Source organism: Nothoprocta perdicaria, unplaced genomic scaffold (genome assembly GCF_003342845.1).
Source record: "Nothoprocta perdicaria isolate Ctin4 unplaced genomic scaffold, notPer1 scaffold_93, whole genome shotgun sequence".
Classification (NCBI taxonomy): Eukaryota; Metazoa; Chordata; class Aves; order Tinamiformes; family Tinamidae; genus Nothoprocta; species Nothoprocta perdicaria.
This window is the reverse complement of record NW_020456232.1, coordinates 1,949,379-1,966,031: the sequence shown is the minus strand read 5'-3', so window position 1 is coordinate 1,966,031 and position 16,653 is coordinate 1,949,379. Positions and strand designations below refer to the sequence as shown.

Here is a 16,653-nt window from a genome sequence, read left to right as displayed (position 1 = left end):
CTGAGAGAGGAGGAAAGAGCTGGATCCAAAGTTTTGTTCCTTCCATRTGAATGTTTGTTATCCCCAATTGCTTTCTTCATTTTTTTAGTGGTAATTAATGACAGCACTACTAACTGCACAAAGCTAATGGAATAGAAAATCCACCTCATCCAAAGTACATGTTCTGCAATCAGTAGAAGACACTACGGATAACCTTGTTCCATGTTCATTACCTCAGCTCTTTTATTTCCAGGAAATATTGGAAAAAGGCAGAAGAGCAGTTCACCAACCCAAGAACAGCATACGTGTATTCTGACCGAAGTTTGCGATACAAAGGAAAATGTAAAACCATAAAATTCTAAGAAACTTCTCATATTAGTGCCTCCATCTGCATATATTAAAGTTAGGCTTGTCTAGCAGGTAAGCTTCACTTTTTTCCTTTTTTAAAAAACACTTTTTATTCAGGCAGGAAATAAATAAATACCAAAAAAAAAGGGGGGCGCTCAGAAACAACCCAACAAACAAAATCACCTCCACTGAACAGCTTTTCTTCCCACAGTTTGTGATGTCCCTCTGCTTTCACGGTAAGAAAATTCTATTTATTTAGTAAGAAACAGAAAAGTAGACAAAACTAAAAGTTCCCTTGTTTCATAAATATTTACAATGTTTTACAGGGCTAAAATGCAGTTCCCGTTCACAAGGGAGAGAATAAACATGTCGAAATCCCTTAAATGGCCCTAGGCTCTTTTTGCCTATTTTATATTTTCCCCCTTCCACACAAGTACAAAAGAAAAAAAAACCCCAAACSAACCCACACTTATTATGCCCTAGCAAAGCAGCTCCCATGTATCCCAACATATTTTTTGCAAGATGCTCAGTAATCTTGACTGCAAAACTGAACCATCAATACAATAATCTATTTTCCTTATTAAAAATAATTCATGTCAATAATGATAATGTTTAATGTTACAACCACCAAATGCAATTTTACACCTATATACATATATGTTAATTCAAAGCATATCGAGGCAAGGAATTTGTTCAGAATTATGATTTTTAAAAACAGTTTAAATTCAAAAATGTGCAACAGCATATATTTTCTTTCATTGTAGAATTAATATTTTTATTAGATTTCAATGTATTTAAAGAAAATGTAAAAAACAGCTATTACTTCCCTTCTTTGCTGTGCCAAGTTTATAATGCACTCTAAGCTGGCAATAATCAAGTCATAATTTCTTGAAAACTATTTGAAAATAATTTTTTGTGTTACTGCACCACAAGATAACACCCTATGCGCAGTAGACTCCACCACACATACTTTGTTATGAGACCTGCTATTGTGATAATATTATACAAAAAATTGGCCGGCCACTTAAACCCTAAATGTGCAGCATGAAGCGACAAGCGCTGTTTATTGCATCGTAATAAAATATGTAGCATGAACACAAAAGGAGAAGGAAATAAGTATTATTTCTATCACAAAGTCAAAGTTTAAATGGAAAAGAGACCAACTGAATAAACAGCAATACTTCCACACGTTTTGCAGGATCCATGCTTATACGATTTATTCTTTTTAATTCTAATGATAGTTTTAAATATTAGAAGTATTCCATTCTCTTTTTTTTCAATGAACATACAGAAAATTTTTCCAATAATGTAGCTGAAATTATTTTACATGTAAAAAGACCCAGATACTTTGGCTTCACTAGATTTCCTAAGGTCCAGTATCTCACAACAAAAGTAAAGAAAAACAGTTTTACAACACTTTGTTTTACCATAAATTAAATAATTGATTTTACCTGTTAGAAACAAAGGGGCAGATGTTGCGTGATCCATGGATTTCCCTTGACCATGTTGCTTAGGAGCTTCCAAGTAGTGTTTGACTCTGGAAGCAACTGCATCTTCTAGCAGCATGCAGACCTCCTGAAAGAGCAATGATTTTCCTTGAGAGATCTCAATTTATAGACATGCACATAGATGCACAGACAGTATCAAATCTTTCCCTTCAACATATAACAAAAACCAGATAGGCGACTAGGTACTGAACAGAGGGCAGCAGCACATCAGTTCTGAAAAGCATCAGAACAAAAGGAGCACAGAGGGCAGAAATCAAGTAATTTTGCTATATATTTTGAAAAACAAAGGAGGAAGTACATTGTGATCCATCTAGGAGACACTATATGATGTGATTTCTAGAAGGTCTTTAATGGTAGAATTCTTACTGGGGAGATGAAACAAATTCCAATACTGCTATTCATTTTTGAGCAGCAAATTAAATTCATTTGCACACAACCAAAGCTGGAAAAAAAAAAAAAGACACATTAAAAATGTGCCACAACATGAGAAATTTGAGCAGAACATTAGGGAAAATACTCCCAGGAATTGTCAACACAATAATTCCTCTGCAATAATCCTTATAAAACACAGCAGATAATTCAATTCAATGCCACATTTTGGGGAATGGATGGAGCGAGCTAGGTCACAGTAAGCCAATTGCTTTCACTTCTTTTGATTTTTCTCCTTCTAAGCTTAACCATTTATATCTTACCTACTTCCTTCAGCAAAGCACAAAAATCACATATATAAACCAGAGAGAAAAACTGCCCTTTCAGCCCAAATTACCATGGAATAAAAGAAAAATGAATCTATCCAATCCCAGAACAAATTTTCTGATTAATTCATATACACATATTTCATCCTTTTCCCTCCACATTCTCATTTTCCATTGTGCATAAGTATGTGCTCTCATAAATGATACTTTGTGGGATAGAGAGATATCTTCTTTCCTTTTTGTAGTATTTGGACAACAGACAATGTTATGTTATTACCATCTAAAACAAAATAGCTTGGCTTTAAATGTACCTTTCATTAATCTAGAAAAGAAGGCAGAGCAACAAAATGGTACTGTCTAAATTACAGCAATGCATATATATTTGATGAACCACAAGCTGTATTTTCTCCTTAAGGAATATAATTTCCTTTCAGTTTGAAGAATATACTTATAAAACACAGGCTCTACTTATTCTTCTGTTTTCCTCATTAAAGTGATCTCATTACACATTCTTTCAATGGGCCTATGTCCTCAAGTTAAAATGAAAAGATCTAGAAAGCTGCTGAAACACAGTGTGAATTTGATTCATTCTGTAACAAGCAAGATAAGCCTGCAGCTCATCTTTGCACTTTACATGCAAATTACTTAGCTGGCAGGCTTATGGAAACATTTCAATTGTCCTCCATAGAACRGTGTATAGGCCTGTATTTATGAAAATATAAGACTAATTTTAAAGAGAATTATTTCCCACAGCTAAAAAGAATGTATAGGTGAGACTTTACATATGCATGGGGGAGACCATAGTGGTGACAGGAACAGAAGTCAGAATTAAATAAACAAACCCTTTTGCTCAAAGCGAAGTTGTGACTTTATTATTCCAGGGCTAAAAGAGAGAAGTAGAAGGGACAGGCAAAGGAAATTAGAAGAGGGCAAACAGAGAGACCTCCATTTCCTACAAGGAGCTGCCACTGAATTTCACCCGGCATAAGCCGAGGCTCAGAAGACATCGTGYCCGGTTGCAAGAGCTCTCAGGAGCACCTGCTCTGCTCACGGACAAGCAGAGCAGCCAAAGCTCCATCCTGCAGGATTTGCAAAAGGCAAAACTGTTGGAAAAAGCCTCAAGTTCTGAGGCCCCTTTCAGGCTTTCATGGGGGCWCAGTTTGTCTGCCATCTTACTGCCCTTTTTCTTCCCACTTACACAAAGACTCTGAATACAATTTTGAGGAAGTGACTTGTAAAGCTATTCGAATCACACTTCTCAGTTGTTGGAAATATGCAGCCTTTGTACTTAGAAATGTAATGAACGCTGCCACTTTATTAAATCAATCATGAGCTAATTTCCTGAAATTTCTATCTTTTGTTTTGGCAGTTATACAATATATATTTTGAAAACACTTAAAAGTCGGATAAGCAGGATAGTAAGACCAATTTTCAATAGAAGCTGTAATGTGTATTCGTCCATCAAGAAAAAAAGAAATCTAAAGTATTCCCSTATTCTCCTGCTGCTTGTGCTTATTAAAGCACAAATCAGATTAATCACATACTAGAAAACATGCTGCTTTCCTCAGAATATTWCCTTATTGTTTCTTCTGATTTTATTCAAATGCATTACTTTGAGAWATACTAGGATATTCTGTAGTGACAAGTTAATTAGGCCATTACTTGAAAACCTCTCTGCTGACAACTCCTGTAACGGAGCCTTGCGGGAAAGCGCACAGGCATTCGAAGGCCGGCATTCAGGCAGCTCCTCAGGGAGCTTCCCAAGTTCCCACATGCTCAAATGGGGACAAACTCCTCCCGGTTACACAGCACAAGATCCCAACAGAWATCAAATAATCTTGTGAATGCTACATTCTTAAATTTACTTGTCACTATTGCACTCGTTTTTATAAGATTTCATCTACTATCTAGGTGTCGAGCATCTACTTCACTTGATCATGCATGCACATGAAATCATTTCCCTGTATTTATTCTTCTAAGKTTTAATCTTGTATTAATTCTCTATTTATTCTCTACTCCATTCACATTTCTCAGGAGATGAGAACAGCTAGTAACAAAGGAATTTCACAAGCTCATGAGCTCTGTAGGAAAGGTATCTGTCACAGTTCATAAGATAATTTGCAAACGCTCATGGGAGATATTTTTAAAATTATTTAAGCCAGAAAAATCAAACCAGCAGGCGCACACAGGCACCGACTTTAAAATTTAAAGGCAAAGAGCAAGTGACCATGTAGTGACCCAAGAACTGATAGCACATTATTGCCTTAGGAATCCCACAGGAACTGCGCAGAGTTAGGTATAACTGCAATATTCTTATCATAACACTGAAATATCCCAAGCACTTCAGTGCAATCCAACTTTTTCTCCCTGCAGCCACATGCTTTTGATGTAGAACTGATTTTTTTTCTTGTACCTCCTTCTCATGATCTGAAAACCAGCTGGTGTCTCTACTGGAGCCTTGAGGCAAAATGTGAACGTCCACCAGAACAGCAAAGTTCCCACACTAGAGAGAAAAAAGAAAAAACACAAGTTAACTGGAGCTGGGAGGAAGCACATGTCTAGCAGACAAGGAAGGAAACAATCAGGTAAGCACATGCATCTGATACATGGGTACAACATAACATAAGAATTCATGAACGATTTTAAGGTTTTAAGGTATAGAATTACAAATTTTCTGTTGTCTGTGTGCTTAACAAAAAAAAAAAAAAGACGACCCTTATACATATTGGACAGCTAGGTGAAAACTTACAACAGTAACAGCAAGCCCAAATACTCTGAATTTTCTTCTGTTATGTATACGCCACCTTAAAATCCAAGTTGCAAGCATATTTTAATGAAGRAAAAGTAGGTTATTACTTCAACAAACTCCCGTCACTCCACTGCCTGAAAATGTATCACTAAATTAGTTAACTACTTTGCATGTTAAAATCCTTAAAGTTTTTAAAAACTTAGCCCCTCTAGAACTTCTACCTCTCCACATTAGTTAATAGAAGAAAAGCAAGTCTGAAAAGTTTGTGGTAACCAGCTAATACTCACTTACACTCATCATTTAGCCAATAAATCGAGTAGTTAAATCAAAACTAAGCTATTACTACTCTATTTGTATTTCAAGTGTCATCATCTATAGGTGATGTTCCCTCATAGGCCTTAATTGAGGATACGCAACACAAGAGACTTAGTGATTTCCTGCCATTGATACAGCAGTCATTGCAGCGAGATGCTAATGTAAAGAAAAAATGCACGGCTGTAGTTCTAGTATGAACTAAACATCCCCTAACAAGACAATACTTCCCCTTTCACGTGCAGATGCATAACACAGTTGAAGCCTCCCCTCCTTTTCYTCTGCTGTCACACAGCACAGGATGTCACCAACGCTGCCTTTAGCAAAACAACTTGCAAGACGAGAGCCAATTCCAGCGCTGCCTTTTGGCTGCTTGTGCCCCCCTCGTGATGTTCGAAACTCGCTCTGTCAGAGGGCTGGACRGGCACCATCATGACAACTGCACACGTGCAGTGCCTCACAAAACGGAAACGGGGTCCTGAGCCCAGCCAAATCTCAACTGCACACACAAATTCCAGTTGTTAGGGTTGCTTGCTTCAAATCCACGCTGTGGCGTGTGCTTTGTGCCCCAAATCTTTCTATATATTTGCCCTGCACTGCTAAACATCTGCATAATCCAAGACAATTGCTAATAGAACTATTCATATAGAGTATATAGTTATTCATAAATTTGCACATCACCTATAGCCAAAAGGTACATCTATATCTAATGTTTATGGTATAGCAGAAGTCCTTAAAGAGACCTCTTTCTTCTATGTTTATTATAGAAAAAAGGATTTAGGTATGACCTTTCCACTCATACCAACATTTGCCATAAATTATATATTTCTAGTATTACTAATACTTAGATCAACACTTGGCATAATTAATGGTGAAGAGACATTTGTAAACAATTTAAATATTACTACAATCAAATTCATAATATTATATTGGAAATCTCTGGCAAGCGAGACAGGCATTGAAAAAACAATTTGAGAAGCTTCTCAGTTACTTACAGGTATCACTAACTGAAAAAAATAGAATGCTTTCATCTAGTTTATCAAAAAGCTTCTCTTTCCTCCAGAGAGCCAAGAATCACCACATGGCTGCAACAGCAAAGTTCTCCAAGGGTTAAATTAATGAGAAAATCTTGCTCAAAAATGATGAATCATTAGTGAGCGCCAGTAAACCTGTGAGTTGGCTACTGACCTTCAAAGTTACCAGACACTGCCTGTTTCTGGAAGAAAAAGCCTTTAATTTATTCATTGGTCAGCACCTATAACAAAGATATATATTACAAAAGTTCATATTATCTAATCCTAAGTATTAACTTGACTCATTTGGCATTAATTGCAAAACCATATAGACAGACACCTCAAGGAAAACTAGAAAGAGCTTTTCAAAGAAGCCAAATGCCTCATCCTGCATGTGTGCATGGAACAGCTACTGATGCAGTTACTACTGCTGATGACTATATGAGAGCTAAAGAGGTTTGGTGACCCCTTACATTATATTTCTCATGATTTTAAGTAGTAGATAAAGTTATACATTGATATGCAAATGACTTTGACAGATTTTTCCCAAAATCTCCTGCATTTGGGTTTGGCATTTATTTCTTGCCTTGGCTATGATGATCTTACAGAATTACTCGAAAGGTCACTTGAAAAGAAGGGCTGAAAGTACTAAAAGAGCAAAAGTTCCAGAAGGAGCCACATGTAGAAATTCTCTGGGGGASTAAGGACTAAGTTCATGTTTCAGAATAGTTAAGAATTAAGAAGCAAAAGCAGGAAAATTCAAATGCTAAATCTTCTAATTTTGATCTCTTTTCTGGGAGAGACTGTTTAGCTCTGGAAAAACTTGCGATTCGTTACAGGCATCACACGGCTTTGAGCAGATAAGCTGTGAGCCAAAATACCCTCATGGAGGAGCCATTCACTGCATTACTGGGGAATCCAGAGTTTCTTGTACCAGTTGCAAAACGGGACTGCAAGATTCTGAGGCACAAAAAAGGAAGATGATGGAGAGAGGCACGACTGGAAGGGTAACTAGAAATTCAAGCCCTCAGCCTGAGCTCTGCCAAGGTTCAGAAAGCTTGTTTGGACCATAAACAAACAAACAAGGCAGTCTAAGTGTCCAGCAAGCGCTCTAGAGTTACTGCAACAGTCTTTGGAAGTCTGAAACAGGAATAAATTGGAGCTACTGGATTTGCAAAAAGTTCTGACAAAAAGCAGATATTAAGGAAGGGTTAGAGTCAACAGCTAACATCTTGGTGTTTTCAGTCCTCTGATTTCAAAATCTCTCCAGAAAAGGAACAGCAGATCAACAGCAACTGGCCAGGAGGACATTCAGCAGGAATCAGCCAAGCTAAAATGCATTCCAACATTTCATTTAAAAAAAAAAAAAAAAAAAAAAAAAAGAAGTTAAACCCTCCATTTATAAGCTGAAGGGGGTACATCTAAGTAAATTTTCAAAAGCCATTGACTCGCTTTTTACATGTGTAGTCTATACAGCAGAAATTCCAAAAGCAGTCTTCAATTTTCTCATGTTTTAGAGGAAGGCAGTAACAAATCTAAGAATTCAAGCAAAAGCATACAGGGGTCTACATGTCAAACAAGGAGCTACAAACAGATCTTTCAAACAAACTTACGAGAAAACAGTGGTGTGAGAAAACCACCAGAAACTAAGATGCAATGCAATATAATGGACTCCTAGAAGCTGTGGATAGACAGAATGCTATATTCTGSTTTCTCCTATTGTCTTTCATCATGAAAGATGTGTGGGTGCTTCAACCCCTAGAAAACACAGAGAAATCTAAATAGCTTSAGTTCTGATGGAGGTGTGATTTATAATGAAGACATACAAATTAAGGACTAATACGATGTTGTTAAAACACATAATTGTGAGAGATTCATCCAAATCAACGGAGTAACATGAATTAATCAAGACAGCGACTTCAAAAACACCCCGATTATTTGCAGTAGCCAAACCTTTCCACGTTATTTAGTAAAGACAATGTTTTAATGCAAACAGAACCCTTCATCGCCTGCAATCAGGCTGAGCAGTCATTACTTAATCTAAATATCTGAACTGGTCTCCGAGAACTGCTCTATCAAGTACAATGTTGAAAAAGAGGCATAAATTGCATGAGAGAATTAAGCTTAATTTAAGTTGTCAATCTCTGCTGGTCTGGTACCAATTCTGTAGGAGTTTTCTAGCCTACATGTGGAAAGGAATCAGGTAGCTGGAGCTCAAACAATTGCAAAAATCAAGTTTTTCCTCAGGGCAAAGTCTCCAAGTTGCAGCACAATTGCAACGTTGTTTTGAAAGGATATATTGCCATGCCCCTGCCTGTGTCAGAACTGATCCAGAAGTACAGAAACAGCAGCACAGTATTTGTTTAAGATAATAAAAAGATAATTTGAGATTCCAACAAGCTGCTTTCACCCTTTTGTTCTAAAGCACTTTTAAGTATAACATTACTTAAGTACGACAGTATAACTTTCAAGTATTACAATATCTTTAAAATCACAGGTAGTCAACTACAAAGACAAACTAACCTCTTTTCCAAGTGGAACAGGGGTAGGTTTGGGTGAGAGGCAGTGTTTACACTCACCACATTGATGACCATATTCACAAATACATATAGACACACACACACACACATATATATATATATCCTTAATTGTAGATATCAAGGACAGGCTAGAAGGCTTGGACATACCAATAGGTACCATGGGATAACGTGGTACCACATATCACCCGATCCTTGATAACTCTGTGCAAATAAAGTTTAGAGCTGCCTTATCTTGCTCCCACCCTTAGCTATCAACAGTAGAAGTTTGATCTTAGGAAAGTGATTCAAGGAAATGATTCATGATGAGAACAGCAGCCTTGTTACTGCAGTACAAAACTGGAATTTGGGATATCCTTTGTGGTTTTGGAAAGTCAATGCTGGGATTTAGTTTCTTATCGATATGAAAAGATAATGACACCAGCAGACACCTTATACAAAGAACTATGCATGTCTGAATTTATTTTTTAATGATGATCAGATAGTATATAGATATTATCGTAAGTATKTCAAACTGATAACCCTAGATTATCATTACTTCCTTGTGCTTCAGCACTTTAGACGAGAGAAATACTTCACTTCACTGTAGTATCGCTTCACTGTAGTAACTACTACATTTCAGAGTAGCTATTTCTAAACATTCAAAAGTCCAGGGATTTATCAAAATAATCAGAAAAATTATAGKTTCATAGTCCAGAAAGGGCTACTTGAAGTCGTGACATGAAAAGGCAGGGATGACTAAAGTTTCCAACAATTGAACAACCTCAAGCAATAAAGTGACAATAATTTTTTCTGCAGATACAATTTCTGAATAGATTTTAGAAGCTTTTTCAAACTTTTCACTTGTTAAGTAACTTTCACAGATTTTCTCATACAAGTTCTACAAGCTACACCATAGTGCTAACAAGCCAAGCTTTAATCCAGAACCACAGATTATTAAATAGGACCTCGACCATACAGAACAGCTGAGCACCTTAGCAATGTGCCACCTACTTCTAATGTGTTTCCAGGTATGTTCAACYATGACAAAGTTAAAATTGCCATAATATTAAAATGCAGTAAAAATTAAGGTGAAAAAGATATCATCCTGCATATCTTTTGATGTGCATTATGTCAGAAGAAATAAATCCAGCATTTGGATATCCTGAACAAGATGATTTAAAAGTCCTCRTGAGGTGAGGGAGGGAACACACAGTGTTTGGTAACGTGCTCATCCCTGAGACAAAGGGAGCTGCAGGTCTCCAGCACACAGGGCATCCAATAACATTTTCCTGGATCCACTGCACGGCAGCTACAGGGAAGGACCGACTTCCCTCCTACAAACAGGATGGGAAAGCGGGGGCACGTGCCAAGCAGGAAATGGTTGCGCATTCCCTAATTTTGCAATTATTTCACAAGGTTTCTCATCCTTTTCAGACTAAATGAAGAAGTCTCACCTGCCCTTACTTTCTTCCCTCCCTCTCCTGGAGATGTTGCCTACCGCAGCACACAACTACTTCAGTGGGAGGCAAGGGGGAACAGAAAACCAAACCCAACATCTGCAGTCCATGTTTCACTGCAAAATATCTACAGATGTTAAGTCTTCATGCCAAAATAATTTCACAGATTAAAGAGACATCTATTACACATGTTCAGACTTTAAGACAAATGTATAAAACAAAAATATTTTTACTTGAAAAAGAGTAACATCGAGCCAAATTAAAGCATCTCTTAATATTGTTAAATTTGGTCAGATGGTTGAGATGTTTTATACACTTGAAAAATGTCACTATTTTTTAACTCTCCRTTTTAACTAACACAACTCTGAAGCTAAAATAAGCCAGGAAAGTTTCAGATCAGCATGAAAACTTTTTCAGATATAATGTAAAAAAAAAGTTTCACTTCCAAGAACTGCGTATTACAGAAGCAAACTCCTTTGGACAAAAACCCGAAATTAAGTAGCACATACTTCAGTCAACACARAGGAAAGCTCAACATAAAGTAAACTAATCCTTCACCTATAAAGGGACAAAAGGCAAACAGATGAGTTTCTCAGCTCAACAAGGGATATTAAATCTTWCTCCTGAAAAACCAGTCACGTGCTTGGAGAACACATTGGGTCTCAAAATGGAAACAGATTAGTAAGAATTTTAAGGGACTATCAGCTGGAAGGCAAAAGGTGGCAAGACTTCTAAAAGGTGCTCCAGGAAAACAGCCACCACCTTGCTTACATCTGCCAAAGACATCATCTCTTTTACGCTTAAATAAAAAGAATTAGGCAAAGAAGAAGGGAATGGAAAGGAGCAACACTTGATTTATCAAAATACCTGTAAAATATTACCAGAGTTGCACCCTGAACAGTAGGTGACAACAAGGCCACTTGGATACCTAGGAGAATGCCTGTCACTAGAAAGGACGTTCAGTGTAGAGCTTAGCACCAGTTAAAAGCCCTTAACCTCTAGTGAAGGAACCCCAGGTCACTGGTCCTCGACCTTTCTGCCTCCTCCTCTCCGCCGCCAGAGCTTCCACAACTCACTGGCCACAACTGCCATGCAACGAAACAAGTTCTGACACAGCAGTTGTTTTAAGACTCATCCTAAAAACTACCAAATCAAACCAAACCCTTTTAGGAGAAATCCACCAGGACTGAGTATTCACACCTGTATCCAGCAAACACAGAGTGTGGTAACTGCTGGCAGGAGATGAGGGCAATGCAAAACAGGTGGGGGGCATTATACCCTAATTTGAGTCAGCTGCAATCAAAAGAGTCTATCTGGTTGTGCTCTGACTTTAGGCCTTCAGGAGGAATTTGGGAACACACCAGCTACTTATCCTGACSACAGCACCAGTATTTCACAGTATGCACAGGGTACTTAGTAAACAGCATATAAATACCTGCAGCTGGCACACCAACACTTTGTAACCCAAACCCAGGGCATCCTTCTGCAAATCTTAAACCTTCTGCAACTCAGTTTCTCAATCTGYAAAAAAAAAMCAAACAAAACCCACAAAGGCCCCACGACTCTCAACACTTTCCTTCAGAAATCTCTTCCATGAGGAAAAAAGATTAYCTAACTAAAGCAGTTTAATTAAAAATTGTTTTTCACATTAAAACAAATGCTGCATGGATAATAGAAAGAAATTCAATACTTTACACAGGCATAAATTAATCTTTAACTGGTTTTGTCAGCTTTTATAATTGCTTTTCATGCTACCAAGACCATTGACAGGTATTTTATTCACATGTGATCAGTTAAGTAATGAAAACACAAAAGAGAACACTGATTTTTGTATAATGTACAGACAATATAGCTATCAAGTTGCTCATTTTTATCTATTATTAAGTATACCAGAAACGGCCCGCTTTCAGGCTTTCAGAGGACTATTTAAAAGCAGAGGGAAAAAGAGCAAGAAGGCCCATTCCTTTGATGTGTTTTCTAACAAGTTTCTTTTTATTTCACACAGATCAGAAAAATATGTTGCCACAAAGAAGAAAAAGAGTATAATTTTAAACAATATTTAGAGGACTCTCTGTATCAGCTGGTATTTGGGAATGTATTTTAAAAATCATATTGTTGCAGTTTTAAATTTCAAAGTCTTTTTTTAAATTTCATGTAGACTACGTTACTAATTGGAAACATTTTTCATAATTATGTTTATAAAAGTCTAGTTCCAGTGATAATTAATACACAGAAACCATTAAAATCACTTGAAATGATAAATATCATTGATTTTATCTAACAAAACATACAGCTAAATTATATAAGAAGTTGTTTTGGGTCAATTCAAGCACGCACAGCCCTATATTGCTGCGCCTGACAGTGGTTAGAAGCAGGTACCTACAGAACAATATASAAGAGTTAAACAAATGATGATACTTTTCTCAGTGGATGTTTTAGGTCTTCAACAACTTGAAGTTCAGGGGGTTTCTAAGCCACGGGGTGGATATGTATATTTACAACTCATAGGTGATTTTTTTTTTACCAGAATTTGTCAAACAGCTTTGTGAAACGGTGTGAATTTCTCTATCTGCAGAGTCCGGAGGCAGGCAGAGCCACAAAGYCATGGCATGAGCACAACAACCTGCACCTTGTTCAGCTCAAAACTACCACATTGGTTTAATTTCATACCCTTAGTTATTAAAATAGAACAAATGATCATTTCTTACTTATCTCTTCTTGACATCCACAAGTTAATAGGCCGCTATTAATCCCTTCTCACTTAACACCAGCTCTCTCTTTTCCACACTGGAGACTTTTAAATCGTTTCTCACGTTGAAGAAGTTCAGCACCTCTCTCCTTTTCTTAAAGCCACTACAAAGAACTATAAATGTATGAAGTATTCCAAGAGCATATGTACCTTCAATTTGTRTGGTGGATGACTGCATTTATATTTTCTTCCCTCTGTTCTTAACAAATCCTGAAAGTGACTTTGCTTTTRGAGCTACTCTGATTTGAGCTGATGCTTTCATAAAGCATTAAATACTCCAAGAACTCTTCTGAGTTACAGCAGCTTGACCAGGAGCCACGGTTTATATATTCAAATTTGGAGATTTTTCTCCCTCACGCCTATATGCATTTCATTTGCTATGCTGGGTTTCAGCTACCATTTTATTGTACAGTCCCTCATTATTATTAGATCTTTTTGCAGTATTTCATGGTCAGCCCTGCGTGTTCAGCTCACTACTCAGACCATTTACAAACCCTCTGGACAGTCCCAGCCCCTGGAATTAACTGTTTGACTCCAATATTTACTCCACCTCCCTTACTCTTTAGCCAGGTAATCTCTGAAAGGGCCTTTTTCAGCTCACCTGCTTCAGGTGACTCTGAGGAGGCACCTTATCAATCCCTCTTTGGAAATCTAAATGCCTTAGAGAGAGATTTCCCTTTTCTTCGCCCTCAGTAGGCTGTGATGAAGGACTGCCTTTTTCAATGGCTTTTACACTTTTTCCTAATCTACTGCACTTATCTACATTGATTCTACTAATTTAATGGAGCCTGTACTAATTTGGCTGACATAGATGTTAGACTTACTCATCTGATAGACCCAACATATGAAACACTGTCTAATATCTGGAAGTGAAGCAGTTTAAATGCAAAGAACAAGAAGATCTGCCAGAAGTTTATTACTCAAACACATATGCTAAGATTTGGCTTTGGGTACTTATCMCAGTTCAGAGCATGAATTAACAAAAATAGAAAACTATACTAAAACCCATTGTTTATTTTACAATTTATAACCCCACAAATTCATAAATTAGTTTTCAAAGTTTATGTGTTTGTCTTCAAAATTGTTGGCTTTGTAACAATAACATTTTAGTACACTGTGAAACTCTAGCAATGTATTTTAATGCTTTCTGTTCTTGTGTACAAGCACAGAGCATCATGTTCAGCTAGTGCTGTCTCATTGTTTTCCTCCCTCAAGTGTTGGGTCTTCACCTTTATCTCCCAAATTTTGCCTACATTAAGCCAAAAATAGGGAAAAAAAAAAAAAAAGCAAAAAGAAAAAGCAGAGACCCTCTGCAAAAGTCCTTTAAAAATAATCTTTTAAATTATTTTAATATTTTTTCTAGCCACAGATAATTTTCTATTTTTATCAGCTTTTCCCCTCTTGCTCTGCCATCAAATAAATCATATAAAACTGCCAGAAGTTTCCTAACACATCATAACATTAAGATTCATAAACTTAAATTTCCAYTCAAGAGTTTCTTCCTTCTTATCAAGGTTGCAATTCCTCCCCAATGCATCTTTGCACCTTAGTAAAACTAGATATACTATCTAAGAGCAAGTATCTAAGATGTCAACAACCAGAGTTAAATCCTGGCTAACTGTAATGTTTGTGTGTAGCCATCAATACATTTTGCTTTAGTTAAACTTTAACATGTCTTCATTGCAGATTTGTTCCTGAGTTCCCGTGACCCATATTCACCTGCTTAGCTCTGCAAGGAGACAACAAATACAGTTGATGTGCAGCAAACACTTAATCTGCTGCACAGAAATGCTACCCTAGCAAAGAACAAAAATGAAGACAATCAGCAGTTCCAGATCCTTTAAATCCTGCAAGAGAGAAATTGTTTTCAGCAGCTCTCATTTTGCTCCTCTGAAAAATACCCTGCAAATTCACAAAGATAAAGAAAAGTCTGAGAGCAATATAGCACTTCACAATAATAAAAACAGTRTGTTTTAACAGGTCAATAATCAATTACAAGGACTGTAAAAATTGAACTAGGTTACATTAATTGCCAAAAAAAAAAATGGTTCATATCTTACTAGTCTTTCAATTTATTACCATGGTAAGGACATATAAGTTAAATTATAGTCAACAAAGAAATAATTATTGGTGCATTAATGCAGAAGATTTTTTTTTTCCTGCCTGTTGAAACACAGTTCTGGTCTGTATCACTCTCAGTTCCCAAGCTTCCTTCCACCTCTCCTTATCTCTGTCTTCATTTTCCCACTGTCAAAGCCTGTTTTTCCAGGAAGGAAAGTTATGGTGAAGATGAGGAATATTGCTCAGCACCTCTTTGCCCTTTGGCACTGCTATCAAACACTGGGATTTTATCTGCCACATTAGCAAAGATCTTACAAAAAACACATTCTTTTTTTGTATAATGTATATGGCGGTCACTCAAACAATAACCAGTAACAGATGTCTAAAGTGAGGAGAATGGACTATTTAAATAGAACTTTCTAAATTCTGATGATACTTTCCCAGATTTGAAACCTTAACACTTAATTTATAACTCTCAGTATGGCCATATACATTTCCTTTTGTGTTTAGTTCTAGTTCCAACCTCAATAAGTACTTTGCCCATCATGTTTTAAGTTTTGCTGCRACCTTGCAGATAATCCTACCCTCAACTTGCATTTACTCAATARCATAAAGATATCATGTAAAAATGAAAAATCCTGCACAAAGAAGCCATACTGAAACAAGGAATTCTGTCCGGCACTATGAATTTAAATGCTTAAATGAAATCTCCGTTTGCATCTTGCCAGAAACTTTCCCATTTAAGTTTTAATGTTACAAAGACTTTTTTTTTTTTAATTAAGGATTTTTAAAGCAGGTACTTTTTGTAATATAAAATTGTAAAGAACTGTTGGGTTAGTAATAGGAGTTTTCTGAAGGAAGTTCTCCAGGAATTTATACAGTTAAACACCTCAGTCAATACCACTTTCATGTATTAACCATTTGACTACAGATTAATGTGACATAATGAATAGGCAGTTCAAGACTGAAGCCTTTAYATTACTGCATTAAGTTTAATTACCTTGTTTTCACTGTCACTTTTAACAGATAAAGATCCCTGAGAAGTATGAGAAGTATTTCTGTTATGAAATGAAAATTTCACTTAAAAAAAAAAAGAGCAAGAGACTGTCACTAAAACACACCACAGAAAGACTACACTRAGAGTACTAGCAGCAAGGGAAGAGATAGCAAAAGATAATGTCAAATTCTGCACAGAAGTTTCTAAAGACACACAAAGATCCTTCATGATCTTTATGAACTGCTGTTATGTAAACACAAGTAGAT

At 36.7% G+C, this 16,653-nt stretch overlaps 1 protein-coding gene across 4 annotated transcripts in view; it reads right to left on the bottom strand.

Annotated features, from left to right (window-relative positions):
* The window catches only part of SLX4IP (SLX4 interacting protein), a 62,577-nt gene that overhangs the window by 27,848 nt on the left and 18,076 nt on the right, over window positions 1-16,653 (bottom strand). For all 4 annotated transcript variants that reach the window (XM_026052913.1, XM_026052910.1, XM_026052912.1 and 1 more), the window contains exons 3-4: window positions 4,944-5,033; window positions 1,779-1,902 (exon numbers count right to left, since the gene is read on the bottom strand). In XM_026052913.1, the coding sequence (XP_025908698.1) occupies window positions 1,779-1,902; window positions 4,944-5,033 (214 nt within the window). The remainder of the gene's footprint in view (window positions 1-1,778; window positions 1,903-4,943; window positions 5,034-16,653) is intronic.